The sequence below is a fragment of the Zygotorulaspora mrakii genome, chromosome 1, assembly GCF_013402915.1.
Source record: "Zygotorulaspora mrakii chromosome 1, complete sequence".
Lineage (NCBI taxonomy): Eukaryota > Fungi > Ascomycota > Saccharomycetes > Saccharomycetales > Saccharomycetaceae > Zygotorulaspora > Zygotorulaspora mrakii.
In genome coordinates, this window is record NC_050719.1 from 1,410,245 (window position 1) to 1,424,956 (window position 14,712).

The 14,712-nt window shown below is 40.0% G+C and overlaps 7 protein-coding genes across 7 annotated transcripts; 5 read left to right on the plus strand and 2 right to left on the minus strand.

Moving 5' to 3' along the window:
• Positions 1-40: 40 nt before the first annotated feature.
• HCM1 (Hcm1p) lies at positions 41-1,780 on the plus strand (the record flags this gene model as incomplete). Its single annotated transcript, XM_037286625.1, has 1 exon — positions 41-1,780. One exon carries the CDS (start codon positions 41-43, stop codon positions 1,778-1,780), a length of 1,740 nt encoding a protein of 579 aa, XP_037142520.1.
• A 331-nt stretch (positions 1,781-2,111) lies between these two features.
• RAD18 (E3 ubiquitin-protein ligase RAD18) lies at positions 2,112-3,317 on the plus strand (the record flags this gene model as incomplete). The annotated part of the gene is made up of 1 exon (XM_037286626.1): positions 2,112-3,317. One exon carries the CDS (start codon positions 2,112-2,114, stop codon positions 3,315-3,317), a length of 1,206 nt encoding a protein of 401 aa, XP_037142521.1.
• A 128-nt stretch (positions 3,318-3,445) lies between these two features.
• On the minus strand, positions 3,446-6,574 carry HG535_0A07360 (WD40 repeat domain-containing protein; the record flags this gene model as incomplete). Its single annotated transcript, XM_037286627.1, has 1 exon — positions 3,446-6,574. One exon carries the CDS (start codon positions 6,572-6,574, stop codon positions 3,446-3,448), a length of 3,129 nt encoding a protein of 1,042 aa, XP_037142522.1.
• A 256-nt stretch (positions 6,575-6,830) lies between these two features.
• Positions 6,831-7,823, plus strand: BUD17 (putative pyridoxal kinase BUD17; the record flags this gene model as incomplete). Its single annotated transcript, XM_037286628.1, has 1 exon — positions 6,831-7,823. One exon carries the CDS (start codon positions 6,831-6,833, stop codon positions 7,821-7,823), a length of 993 nt encoding a protein of 330 aa, XP_037142523.1.
• Positions 7,824-8,027: 204 nt separating this feature from the next.
• ATG15 (triglyceride lipase ATG15) lies at positions 8,028-9,623 on the plus strand (the record flags this gene model as incomplete). The annotated part of the gene is made up of 1 exon (XM_037286629.1): positions 8,028-9,623. The coding sequence occupies one exon, from the start codon at positions 8,028-8,030 to the stop codon at positions 9,621-9,623; it is 1,596 nt and encodes a 531-aa protein (XP_037142524.1).
• Positions 9,624-9,732: 109 nt separating this feature from the next.
• On the minus strand, positions 9,733-12,015 carry HG535_0A07390 (Zn(II)2Cys6 transcription factor domain-containing protein; the record flags this gene model as incomplete). Its single annotated transcript, XM_037286630.1, has 1 exon — positions 9,733-12,015. The coding sequence occupies one exon, from the start codon at positions 12,013-12,015 to the stop codon at positions 9,733-9,735; it is 2,283 nt and encodes a 760-aa protein (XP_037142525.1).
• Positions 12,016-13,695: 1,680 nt separating this feature from the next.
• On the plus strand, positions 13,696-14,670 carry HG535_0A07400 (uncharacterized protein; the record flags this gene model as incomplete). Its single annotated transcript, XM_037286631.1, has 1 exon — positions 13,696-14,670. The coding sequence occupies one exon, from the start codon at positions 13,696-13,698 to the stop codon at positions 14,668-14,670; it is 975 nt and encodes a 324-aa protein (XP_037142526.1).
• Positions 14,671-14,712: the final 42 nt, after the last annotated feature.

Consider the following 14,712-nt stretch of genomic DNA (forward strand, 5'->3'; position numbering starts at 1 on the left):
ATCTGGAAAAGAGCTGAAAAAGTGAACAGGCGACTTTACCATGGTTGCTGGAGACATAGTTCCTTTTAATGGTGAAGAGCCGCTGAAAGAAATTTCAGCAAAGATCAACAGAAACAGGAATAGGAGTTTTGGACAAAATGACGTGGAATTGAATGACCAAGAGTATTTGGATTCGTTGAAGGACATGATAACACCTCCAAGTTCAACACTGAGAAAAACACCAGTAGGGGTAACGGATAATGTAACGTCAAGTTTGAAGCATCCTTTATCACCGGAGCTGTCATCACCTATCGCACCATCAAAGGCTAAAAAACAAAAATCTGATGGAGGGTCTCGATCCAATGGGAATTTGACGATTGAAGAACTCTTACAGTCACTGAAACAACGGAAAATCAGCCGAGACTGTAATTCTAAACCTCCTTACTCATATGCAACTCTTATCGGATTAGCTATTTTGCAATCTGCGGGAGCAAAACTAACCTTATCACAGATTTACAGTTGGATATCTATTCATTTCCCATACTACAAGCAAAAAGATGCAGGTTGGCAAAATTCAATAAGACATAACTTATCACTGAATGATGCCTTCATCAAGACGGAAAAGTCTTGTGATGGTAAAGGTCATTTTTGGGAAGTCAAGTCAGGCTTTGAGACAAAATTTTTCAAAGGTGCAAATATAACATTGGAAGAAATTAGAGCGAAATTGCGCGATATCGATGAATATTTTAGCCTTGATGGATCTCCAGAGCAGGGCATAATTACAGGAGAACAGCAGGATGATATTGCTTTTGAACATGGTAATAGTGCATTACTACATATTCACTCATCACCGAATGCGCTGTCATCTAATATCAAAATAAGTTCACAGGAATTTGGTAACGATAAAGGAGTAAACGATGTTGGTTTTCTTAATGAACAGAAACACCATGCTTTAAATCCGCCTTACTTGCTAAGAAAATACCACACAAGTCTCGGATTGCCGAAATTGGAAGATTTCAAAGATTTCAGTAAGGAACATAACTTGCTGATGTACAATAACACTGATGCACTGACCAGTTCTTCAACGAGTTCAAGTCCGAATGTATTCAAAAGCTCGCATGATTTTAAAAAATATACGTGTTCATTTAATTCAAGCTTTGAAGAGCTATCGCCATCAAAGAATAGGTATACGAGTCATTCATTGCTGGATCCGATTATGACAGCTTCATGCGGTATCAATACGCCTAAAGAGGTACCGCAAATGTTTTCAACTCTGCAGTCTCCACTTTCCACAAATTTGCAGCCTCCACAACAACATGGTCAAGTGGATTTACTGCGAACGCCAAGAAATCCACAACAGCAGACTTTAGAGAGAACCCCTTGTCGTTTCATGACAACGCCGAGAGATGAAAGCTCTGCTATGAAAAAGTGGCAAACACCGTCTCATCTGTTTGAAGACCTGTACTGTTCGCCCATATACAAATACATGGGCTCACCGAAACAAGAGACGCAATCTCCCAATCCATCTTTAGGTAAAATTTTGACACCAAAAAAATATTCTGAGGTAGATATTAGCATGGGTAGATCAAAGATTTCAGCTAGTGGACTATTTGGCGTAGACGTATATGCAGTGTGGAAAAGAGCAACCAATAATGTAAATGGTATGGATTCCCGTATCAGTAACGAAACTAGGAAAGCTGAAATTTCAGAACCAGATAGCCATAACACAGATAGATACAACGAAGGAAACAAAACTGGTGGTAACAACGGGGAATCGCAGGATGTCAAAAAAGATTACTAAGTTGCGGTTTTGACATGGGGAAGTACTCATAATTAATTTTATAGGGAGTGTAATTTTTAATAGGAAAGGATTTCAGATGCAGAATGATCAGCTGCATAATAATATTTATGTGTTTAAAACTTAAACCATAGCTCTAATGCTATATATTTGCATTTATAGTATCACTATAGAGCAAATTTTTGTTATTTACATATGCGTAATGAGCCGGCCGCAAGAGCGATAATCTCAGTGAAATTTCACAGAGGGCAAAAAGAGAATAGTCATAATCGCGAAATAGACAGTTCATTGGACGGATCTGGCAATTGTGAGTCCACTCAAAATTCATGTTACCATGAACCAAAACGTTACAGATGCTTCTGAATTCTCTAAAACCTCTTTGCCACAACTGGGACAGTTGGACACTCTTTTGAGATGCCATATTTGCAAGGATTTTTTGAAGATACCAGTATTGACACCTTGCGGGCACACATTTTGCTCCCTTTGTATTCGTGAATACCTCACGAAGGAACCGAAATGCCCCTTATGTCTGAATGAACTTAGGGAATCAAGCTTACGAAGTGAGTTTTTGGTAAATGAAATTGTAGAAAGTTACAAGTCATCCAGAAAACAGCTCTTAGAATCGCTGAAGGAAGCCACACTTACCGTTGACGCACCTCCAATAGATATCACTTCTGAAAGCGATGGGGATGATGATATCCAAATAGTGGCAACAAATAAGAAACGAATACAGTTTCGGCAGGATATCGTTGAGCCCAATAAAGTGAACAAACGAGTACCAAAAAACACTTCAACTTTCAATAATGTAAAGAAGTGTTCCAAAACGACTGAGAATTTGGCACAGTGTCCCATTTGCCAAGAATTATTTCCCCTAAAAGTTTTAGAAAGAACACACCTGGATGAGTGTTTGACCCTACAATCTTTGGGTAAAGCTCCCAAAAAATCTGCTTCTCTTAAAGATGCCTCATCTTCAAAGATATCTGACATACTATCTAAAAAGCAGAAAACTACATCACCTTATGAAAAAGAAAATTTTCATGTTAATAGATATATGTTTTCAGCCAATAGTGGTGATCGTCAAAGACTTCCAAAGACAAACTTTACCTCGATGAGTCTCAATCAAATCAAGCATAAATTATCGTCATTAGGCCTGCCGACTAACGGGTCTCGACAAAATATGATGGTTCGATATAACCATTATGAGATGCTTTGGAACAGTAACTTTTGTGATGCTATTGCGCCTGTTAGTGAGAGTGAATTAAAAAGACAACTTGCGAGTTGGGAGGCATCACAAAAGACTTCAAATTTACCCTCATCTAATGGAAACACCATCGCATCTCTTATGAAACGTTCGAACAATGGTTCCTCATATCAGAGACTCTTGATGGATTTCAAAACCGACAAATTTGAACGAAAACTATGGATTGACATGTTTGGGAGGGAATTCAAAAGCTTGATCAAGGAAGCCAAACGAGGCATGCTCAGTACAGCAAAGCATGAAGAAAAATCTAGTCAAGGAAAGGCACAAGAGACAGTGTAAGGAAAATCAGTATTAGGCTGTCAGAGCAGGTCAGCGGTTGCATTAACTCACTCGGAGTTTATCATATAAAAGCTTAACTTACACTATATCTAGAGATATATAAAAATGCGGGTTCAAAGGTTGCGGATTCACAACTCGTCGCGAATCATTTCTTGGGACGTCTTTCCAGCAATTTTTGGCATTAATGCCTCTTCAGATTCAGTACTTGAAGTCATGTCATAATTCACCATGCTTGCTGACCCAGGTGTAACAAATGATTTATCATTTGAACTACTTGTTATGAAAGAGCTGCTCAGAGCTACCAAGTTGACCTCGCTTGAAAATAGATCTTGATCGTAATGTTGCTTTGGCTCAGATGGGTCAAGGGAAGCGCTGCTTGTGGCACCAGCCAAAGTAGCCACAGTAGGTTCGGTATTTGAAGCTGCGATATTCAAGTGCTCTTCAGATATATCTGAAGGTGGTTCAAGTGTGTTTAGGAGCGATGGTTTGTTTGAATGTCCTTCTTCGGATTGGTATGTACTACGAATGGTAGTTTCTGAAGGAGACATATTATCAGGTATTGTTTCTTGGGAAAGCTCAGTAGGATTCGATAAAATGCCTTCGGTTAGAGTTGACTGAAACGATATATGACTGCTTTCCTTTGATGCAGTTTCTGAATCGAGCAATGGATCAGAAAGTAAGTCTATGACATATGTGTCAGGTTCAATTTTGAGAGACTGGTCTGTACTCATTTCTGATTGAATGAGGTCGGGGATAGTTGGAATTGCCGTTATACTGGTTGGAATTTCTGTTGCGGTAGTAGTGCCTGACTGCTCTGCGGAAATAACAGAATGTTTGATAGATATTGGCTTACTAGAGGATTTCTGAACCTCTTTAGAAGTGAGAGCTCCTTTTTCCAGAACAAACTCTTCAATAGAAGCACTAGTTGTTTTGATTTCCGATGGTGTTGCACGTTCTAGATCTGATTTCGAAGGCATTGTATTCGTTTTTTCTTTTGTCTCTGAAGCTCCCTGAGAGAAAAGAGTCTCAATTGAAATGTATTCAGAGCTCTCGGCGGAGAACGATTCCAGACTATTTTCCTTCTCATGTGATAAAGATGCTGTTGGAACAGGCATGGACTCCTCGACTGGCTTATTGGCTGCGTATATTGAAGACGCAGGCTCCTCAACTATGGAACTTACTGCATTCAGGGAAAGAGAAGAATCTTGAGTAACAGAAGATGATATGGAAAGAGGAGAACCATGTTCGATTGAACTACCTGCATCTTCTGTGTGGCTAAGTTCTGGATCAGACCCTCTTATACGAGTGTTAGATAATTCTTTCTGATCTTCGCTGGCCGTTGTCCTGCTTATTATCTTGTCAGTTACACCTGAGGCCTGAAAAACTGTGGAAGAAGATTCCCCGACTGTCTCACTAACGCGATCTGTCAGGATGAGCTCTTCAGAAGCTGATTCCACGGAATCAGTAAAAAAGAAAGAATGTGGTGTAGAGTTCTGAATCTCTTCTGTCTTTTCATTCACTAAAAGGCGAGTTGCGCTTTTAATTTCATCCATGGCCGCTGTTACCGGTCTGCTTTTTATTTCACTTTGTTTAGTAGACCCCTGAGAAGCTACGATCACGGACTTCTCAGCAATCGACTGGAATATGCTTGTTGAGTCCGTATTGGGCAGAGGATTAGAGGCTGTGAAATCAATGGCATTTGAAATTGAAAAAGTCCTCATTTCACTCTCTAGATTACTATAGCTCGAACTGCTTTGTACTTTATTGTTTTGGGTGGTTGTTGGCCTCTCGGAGACAGTTAAATCAGAATGATAAAAACTGCAGCCAGTTGAGTCGGCGCTCTCAGAGGCAAAGGGTGTTGAAAAAGTGCTGAAGCTTGTCAAAGAAGGCAGTTTGTTGTTTGTGATCGTGCTCTCAGTGGCAGATGCCCCATAAGCCATTCCTTCACCATCAACGGTGTATGAAGAACCAGATATCCCAGTTGAAATGCTTCCTGCACTCACAATTTCAAAACTCTCCATGACAGGTGTGCTCAAAACATCACCCACCAAGGTAGTTTGTCTGAAAATATCGTTTACAGTGGAATTTCTATTCCTCCTTGCAATATACTGTTCCTTCAAAAAGCGGATGGACTTGGTATGCATATCATACTTGTAAAAGTAGTGGCCAAAAATACCAACTAGGACAATCAAAACGAAATTGATGAAGAACTTCCACAGTTTTTTCCATATGGACGTTGATAGTGCGAAGTTTGAAGGAATTTTTATAATATGAACAGTATTGGCAGCAGAAACACTGGCAACAAGCTGAGAATCGGGAGAAAAAGTAACCCTTGTAATTGCGAAGCTGTGAACCTGCTTGAATAGTTTACCCAGCGATAAATCCTTTAACTTTACCATGGCAATTGAGTTCTCATTACCTGCAAGAACAGCTAGTTCATTCTTAGCATCTACATCCATTGATGTGACACCTTTGAATTTATTCGTCAGCAATTTAGATTTTATTACCGTTGCGCTGCCGCTTTTCAGACTAATTTTCACCATTACGATTCCACTACCCTTCTTGAGTGAAGCTGCAATAATAATCGTATTGTCAGTTAAAAATCTCAGTTTTGATAAGACCAGGTTTTTCTCGAAATCCGTTTTTCTTATTATGAATCTTCCAGTCACGATTGAAATAACTTCCAATGTCGTTGCTGTTATGTAACCAATGACCTTCCCATCAGGTGCAAAATGCATATCCTTGACATCATGACCGGTTTCAATTTCATATTTTTCAGTCAAATCTCTCGGATCAATAATCCTGATGACAGCAGGCACTCTAGATGATGCAACTGCGCCAACTGTCCCATCTTTTGAAAGATATACCAGTTTCGTGTAATCCTCTGGGATCTTGGAACCATCAAGGTCAACACTTGCGACAAACCTTAGATGCTCATTTTCGTAAATAAATTTTCTCAAATGCTGATTACCGCGCCCACTCTTGATCTTTTCTGTGTTCTCATTGCAACCCAGTAGTATGATATCGCTTGCGACATCTAAGGTAGTAGGTGAGTCGTCATTGGCATCAAGAGTAATCTCTCTGAATCTTTTCACAACCTTTTTCTTGTCGAAATCTACCCTTAATACAGTTAATTTATTGGGAATACCGTTGTTCCCCTCACCACCACCGCCGGCTACTAGTAGCATAGAATTGTTGAGAAACTTTGCCCCATAAACTGGATACCCAACGTTGTAAATAGACGAACAAAACTTCATGGCCTGTAATTTTTGATCTCCGTGTGAGGATTCGATCGATAGAATGAGCTGAAATTTGCTCGAAGTAGTACTTTTTCCAATCTTTGGCGATCCTAATATATTTGAATTTCGAAGCCCTGTACAATAATCGGTTGGTCACATTACAAAAAATGACTCTTTAAAACCTCGATAAAAATGTCAGCCATAGACATAAAGTTAAAGCGCTATCGATCATAATATTAATACGATCAAGCACTGGTATCGTTTCGATTTCGTGATGTTAAATCACATAGAAAAAGGGGAATGCGTACGAACTCCAAAGGTTTTATCTATCCAATCGCATGTCGTTCACGGTTATGTTGGTAATAAAGCTGCAACCTTTCCACTTCAGTATAAGGGATGGGATGTAGATGTACTGAATACTGTTCAGCTATCAAATCATCCAGGATATGGAAAATTCACTGGTCATAAAGCAAAAGCAAGCGATGTATATGATATTCTAAAGAAGGGCCTCCTGGGGGACTTAAATATGACATATGATGCAATCCTAACAGGGTACATACCATGCACAGACACACTTAAACTTCTTTCTCAAACTCTTGGAGATGCATGTAAGAAGGACCATAGATTGAAATGGATTGTAGACCCTGTTTTAGGTGACAATGGCAAATTATACGTCTCAGACAAGAACGTTCCAGTATACAAGTGTATCCTACGAGAAAACAGACTATTCATGGTGACTCCTAACCAGTTTGAAATGGAAACTCTTACAGGTATGGGAATCACCAGCTTAGAATCTTTGAGACAAGGTTTTATCAAGTTTCATAATCTGTATCCACTGGTGGAAAGAGTTGTCATTACGAGCATGGAGATCACTATTTCAGATGATAACACGGATTACCTCGTGTGTGCTTGCTGCGACTTTGTGGCCAAGCCAGATGCTGTACATTACTTCAAGGTTCCAAAGTTAAACGCTCATTTTAGTGGTAGCGGCGATCTCTTCACTGCCTTGCTGCTAGATTGCCTACTGCATCCGACGGCGAAACAACCACTAGACCTCTCGCACACAGTCAGTGCAGTACTCTCATTGGTTGACGACATTTTACTAAGGACGATGGATCTAACCCTGTCAAAAGGCGATTTCTTGACTAACAAACCAAGTGTGATAAATGATTTGAAGCTAGTAAACTGCCTGGATCTTCTGGCACAGCCACCAGGATCTCACACCACCACGAGATTCAGACCAACATCTATAGAACTTTTCAGATAGACACATGTAGATTATATATGCAAATTCAAACTCCCCTTAGCAGTTATGCATCGGAAGTCTTCGTCCTTTGACTTCTAGAAAGATATTAGACTCGGGCTTTTAAGAGATAAAGGGCGGTCCCATCAAGAAAGAAAACATCAAAATTAGCAGAAATAAAAAACAAGACACCTTTATAACACCTCAAAATTCAACTGCTGAGTGATAATGAAACAGGCTAACGTTTCTGTGGCTCGACGAATATCGTCTAGAAGAATGTATACTTGGGATCGGCTTATTCTGGGCGTAATTGCAGCGCTGCTTATTTTTGCTTATCTTTCAACATCACATAACGGCAATGTAACAAAGATCGAGGCTGATCATACGCATATTGATGATTCAAAGGTATCATCTTTTAAGTTGAAGCATATTCATAGGCACGGGGTTGGCAAGAAGCATTCTTATCATCAAAAGCTCGATATCACAGATGAGTTTCTCACTAAGGCAAAAGACACCTACGAGAATGAGGTAAAGATAGATCAAACTGATAAGAACAACGATTTATGGACAACTAATGCTGAATATGCTACTGATAATCCATTTGATTATGATTTCAAATTAAAGAATATAAGGATGCCTATGAAAAGAATGGCAGATAGAAGTGTGGACTTCATAGAACCATTTTTAGAATTTGCATCAGGTTCTCCGTCAATAGCTTCGAAAGTATCTATAGACTGGGTTGATGATGATGTGATAGCACCAAATGTTACGGATAAGGAAACTGTAATATCCTTGGCATTGATGTCGTCAAATGCATATGTCAAATTGCCGTATCATGACGACTGGAGAAACATTTCCTCACCATGGAATGGCTCAGAATCAGACGGTTTTGGATGGGATGACGATGGACTGAGGGGACACATTTTCGTTAATAAGGAGGAAGATATTGTTGTTATATCTTTCAAGGGTACAAGTGCCCAGGGGTTACCGGGTTCTGGCATTGATGAGACCACTGCAAACGACAAGATCAATGATAATTTATTATTTTCATGCTGTTGCGCCCGTGTGAGTTACTTATGGACTACCGTATGCGATTGTTACACAAAATCATACACTTGTGATGAATCATGCTTGGAAAGAGAGTTGAGAAAGAAAGACTATTATTACTGGGCGACACTCGATATATACAAACAGGTAGAGAAGGAGTATCCTAAAGCGGCAATTTGGACTGCAGGCCATTCTTTGGGAGGCGCTTTAGCTACTTTACTGGGTCGCACTTATGGTTTGCCTGCGGTAGCATTTGAGGCACCTGGAGACTTGTTAGCAGCTAGAAGATTGCACCTGCCCTTCCCACCGGGATTGCCATCATACCAGGAAGGTATATGGCACATTGGTCATAACGCCGATCCTATTTTTATGGGTACATGCAATGGAGCAAGCTCCAGTTGCTCTATCGCTGGTTATGCGATGGAGACTTCTTGTCACACAGGTAAAACATGTGTTTATGATGCGGTCAATGACAAGGGTTGGCACGTGAACATGCTGAATCACAGAATACATACGGTTATTGATGGTATATTAACCGAATACGACGAAGTCGCCAAATGTTTAAAACCAGAGCCCTGTATTGACTGCTATAATTGGAACTATATCCGCGATAAAAGTGACACCATTTCCTCAACAGCCACTAAGAGCAGTACAAAAACTAAAAAAATGCATCAGACTTCAACAAGTAAGGTGCATAGCAGTGGAACAACAACTTCAGCGGCCTCTTCATGCGTTGGCCGTAATTGGTTTGGAATATGTACAGAATATGAATTATGAAACTAAGAACACTTGATTTCGTAAAACGTCATTGATTTTTTTATCTATCTTTTTTCCCTTCTACGGGATACTCAGGGACTTTAAATCGGGTCTCACATCAAGTGAATTCCTATGAAGGAAATTTCTCCTGCATATAGCTTTCAATGGCCTTGTGATATTGTAAGATGACACTTGGGATTTTGAGATCCACTTCTTCCACCCAAAAACTTTTCAACTCTCCATTTCTTATCTGTTGCAATCGTAATGACAAGGATTTGATATCGGACAACACCGCATCAGTGTCCACTAATTCGTTGCCGACGGAGTTCACATTGTGCAAAACGGCAATACATAGAAGTGAACATAAAACACCTGCAAAAATTAATTGATCTGATAGATATTGAAAAGTAGCAAAATCAGTTTTTATTAAATTTTTCAATGCCTTATGACTGTGATTGAGGAAGTCTATTCGAATGTTCAATGGCATTGCACCGATGACTGATTCAATTGGATATTTACCATTTAGGTAATCTCCAATATGTATCCTTTCCGAGGGCTCCTTTTTACTGAAGGCAGCTTTCTGTTGCTTGTCCCACCCGGTTTCATCTTCAGCTTTCTTGAGTCTATATATGCGATGATACCACGTATACCAAATCATCGTATAGCCATAATGATATGCAAACTCCAAAAACTGTGTGATTGGTTGAGTGAACAGATAGCTCCACTCCTCTAGCCAGTCATTCAAGTCTTCTTGAACGCTCTCCAATGCATCCATAGAATCAGAAGATGAACTATTGGTACCTTGATTGCATTTTTGCATAAAGATATAGAGAATCAAATGTAATGCAATCTCTCCAACCATTCTTCCGTCAAAATTAGTCGCATTTGGAAGCTCTAAGATTCTACGAGAGAGGTCGAATCTCACTTCATCAATAACACACATTCGACCCGAATATATGCTATGCGTGATATGTACCATACATAGATGGTTCCACAATCTGAACGACATGAAACTCTTATTCTCATCGCTCTCACCTGATAGAAGTGATGCTTCGTCATCTCTCGCTTCGTCATCCCTTGAATGTTGATTGGTATAATTGTCATACTTCAAGCCAAAGAAAAAAGGTTGCTGTGAAATATTGTTATTGGAATTTTGAGGGTTCGAAGACTTATTTGAAACCATTTGAGAGCCAGCAAGTAATGCATCATGAACATTTGCAGTTAAATATTGCTGTAAGCCAATTCCCGAAATATACCACGCATCCATGGACAAAATGTCACTACTAAATGATGACGCATATAATGACAAAATGACAATAGCTTGCAAAAATTCTGTAGATTGTGGTAAATATTTCAATGAATATTCGAGATCTGCTTTCAACTTGAATAACAGGTTTTTGTAAACTCTTGTCTTCAAATCATATTGTGTAGGTGTATATCTCAATGCCAACACGCACATAGTAACTATGAGTAAAGAACTCCCTTTTTTCCTCAGACTATCTAACAGCTGCTCTGTATCGATTGCTGGTGGTAATGAACACCAAGCGCCATATCTATCTCTAAAGTCGCTCACTAAACAAATGGCTTCTTGCACAGTTATTAGATTTAAAGATATAATGTCATCGATGGGTTCCAAGTCATAGTTTTGGAAACTATGATCATATAACTTTCTCACCGATATTGGTAAATTTTCCTTCGATACAATCTGCGATAACAATGTAAATGGACTAGTTAGGAATGGTAAAGTATGACGTTGTTCTGTAAGGTATAAAGACGATGAAAGATACGATGATGACTCTCCTTGAATCATCTCATTCATCCCAGAATTAGTCCGTGGTGGTGGTGCAGAAAGCGATGCCAGCATTTTAACTGCTTCAACGGGTGCCACATTCTGATTGGAGTTTGAAGCCAGATCAGGTACAGAAACCTGTGCCTGAACCTGATCCGCCAAAAACTTTCTGTTGTTTTGAGATATGCGCTGTACGTCTATTTCGTGAGCACCCTCGTTTTCCTTTAATATATGCAAGACTTTCAGTACATTATTATTAATCGAATGCAATAGCTTCGAAGTTATTTCTACATCCTGAGACCCGTAGCCATGTTTAATAAGCATCTTTACAGCATTAGCATCTGACTCATGTGGTCCCGAAGGTTCATTATACTGGTGCCCGTAGTTTGAACCGTCTACATCATTTTCAGGGTCTACCATGTCTTGAAAAGAGCAACGAATACCTAACGATTCGCATCGCAAGCAATAAAATTCATTGGGAACAGGTGAAAGGATGCATCGGGTCTTTAACCTCCGACATGTGTCACAGGCACGAGCGGCCCGTTTACCCTTGAATTTATTTCGTCTCCGTTTGTGAACCCCTGAACCAAACCTGTCGGTGCCAATTTCTTCACTAGATGGCATTTATTTCTGTGGAAAGCTTCTATTCGTCTTCCGAATCTACATCTACCCTTTCGCTTTATTCTATCTATCTATTTTGTATCGGTTTCTTATCTACAGGTACCCCAGCGCAGAATAGAAACGTGACCAAATCATGTCTCCTCGTCCAATCATAAAAGGCTGTATGGAGACGTGACAACTAAGACACGTATCACACAGCATTCAATTCTCATACAAAAATTAGCATTTGCCGTCATTTTTTTTGTTTTGTGGCACTTAAGAACGCGAGCGGTCCATTCTGGTATACATTTAACAGCAAGAGCGGTCCAGGTCTGCCCTGCATGCCCTGCATGCCGTGCTTATATATTATTTTCATCCTCCCGTCCCCTCCTTTTTCCACTGAATGACGCTGTTCCTGTCAATTCAGAAGGTTACTACTGATCAATGTAAAAAGTTGCTTTCAGTCTTTCTTCAACAAACATATACTATAAACGGTGATAATGAGCAGCAATTACAAATCTCCAATAAAACCCCATATCACACCCTCTTGTTCGTTAACCGAATAGGTAACAATTACTATTAGACCAGCTAGAGGATTACACACGCTTTGTCATTTCCAGATTCGTCACCTCCTCTGTAAATCTCTTTCGGCGGCTAAAATGTCCCATTTGTCCCGATTTACCTAAAAGAGCATTCCTAAAAGTCTCAATCAGGCACACACACAGGCACCTCTGGAAGTTTAATTGTTCTGTAATTGGGGCTATTTTTTTACAGAAATGGATATTTTATTAGATCAGTTCATAATTACCTTTTTAGTTACGCAAGTTTTGACCAATAAGCCAGATCTTACTTTCTTGGTACACTTGCCTGCCTCCTCTCCCACTTCAACTCCCCCCACTCTGTTCGAACCTGGCGGAACAATGGAGTTTCATGAGGCTCCAACTATCCCTTGATTGCTTTCGCTCGGTTGTGATACATAGGAATAGCATAAAGCACCTTGATACTCATGGAAATGGAACGTGGATTGTGAAGCAGACATCGGCGGTTAAAAAAAAAAATATGAAAGAGGCATATACAATCTAACGAACTGCTTGCCACCTTAATCGTGACAAGAAGTGCATCGCATTGGGGTTTAACAATGACAAACAACACGCTGTGGGAAAAGATTCCAAGCGAGAGACCAGAATTCGATCCTGCAGCCATGGATAAGACAGCTCGCCCCATAAAATGACTGGCTAATCTGGCAGTATGTGGATGCCATAAAAGTAACTCTTCTAAGCGGTGCCATCTTGGCTTGGGGTTCTATGGATGAGAGCGCTTGTAAGTGTATTCAGAAAGCAACGAAAGGATTTGGCATGTACGGCAGGGTTGATGGAGACACCTGGGAAACTCACCTCTAGGCGGAGATGACACGGCAAAATACAAAAGCGGGCTATGCTTAACTGGTTAGCGGAATTGGTCATCGGGTCTGGGCATCGGGTTTGACTGAGCTACCTGGCTATATTCTTTTGCGCAACGGGTAATTATTTGATGTCATGTGATTCGGGCGCAAGAGTTCAGGGCCGGTGAAGTTTTGAAAAGAAGGGACTCGTGATGTCGGACAAAGAGGAAAAAGCACGGTAGGTGGGTATAAGATACACGTCTCGCGGTTGTTTTATCGCAAAAGGTCGGCTGCTTGAACAGGAACAAGAATTGAACTCAACAATGGCAGCAAAGCGTTTTTTTACATCGTTGCTATGTGTCTTCTGGTATTCCATGCTGGCTCTTTTGGCTAAAGGGTCACCAGTTGGCGGAAAGATCACATCGAAGGATTTAGATTTGGAAAATATTTACTCTCCAGACCCACCTGTTACGCACCGCGTGCTTATGACAATCGAATACTATGATCAGGTAGAAGCTAAAACGGAAAATGAGGAGATTACCATTGAGCTCTTCGGTACCAATACACCCAAGACTGTCCAAAACTTTGCCGCACTATGTGTGGGAATGAGATTTGCGTACGAAAATGGTGACCCTGAAGAGATTCATTTTGCAACTTTCAAAGAGAGTCTCTTGCATAAAATCATTAAAAATAAACTGATTCAAGGTGGAGATGTTTTTGAAAGGCATATGCCATTATCAATATATGGGCACAATTGGCCAGATGAGAATTTTTTGCTGAAGCATGATAGACCAGGCAGATTATCTATGTATAATAAGGGCCCAAATACTCAAGGTTCAGAATTTTTCATTACCACAGATGTTGCACCGGCATCCGAGTTTGATATGAAAAATGTAGTCTTCGGCCAAGTTGTCTCTGGATTGGAATGGCTGATTGATAAAGTCCAATATGTCCCAACTGATGAAAGTGGCAAGCCTCTTAATGATGTTATGATAAAATATGTTACAATTGACGAACTCACTTTGGGGAATAAGGACCTTTTACAATCGAATTATATTGAGAAACTCAATCGTTTCAACAGAGGAGAAATTGCGGAGGGTGTTAATTTTAAATCTATCCTGAAGAAAGGTAATACCGAAAAACAAGAAATGGATGATATCAAGCTTCAACAGCTTGCTAATCCATTGAGAAATGTCATGTTTGGAATAATCTCTCTTTGTGGGATATATCTATTAGCTAAATATAGAAGGTTTATTCTCCCAAAATCTTCCAAAATCGTCTCTATGAGACATGAGTGAGTTGAATCTGGTAATTCAGACTTTGGAAATGTAAAATTTTTT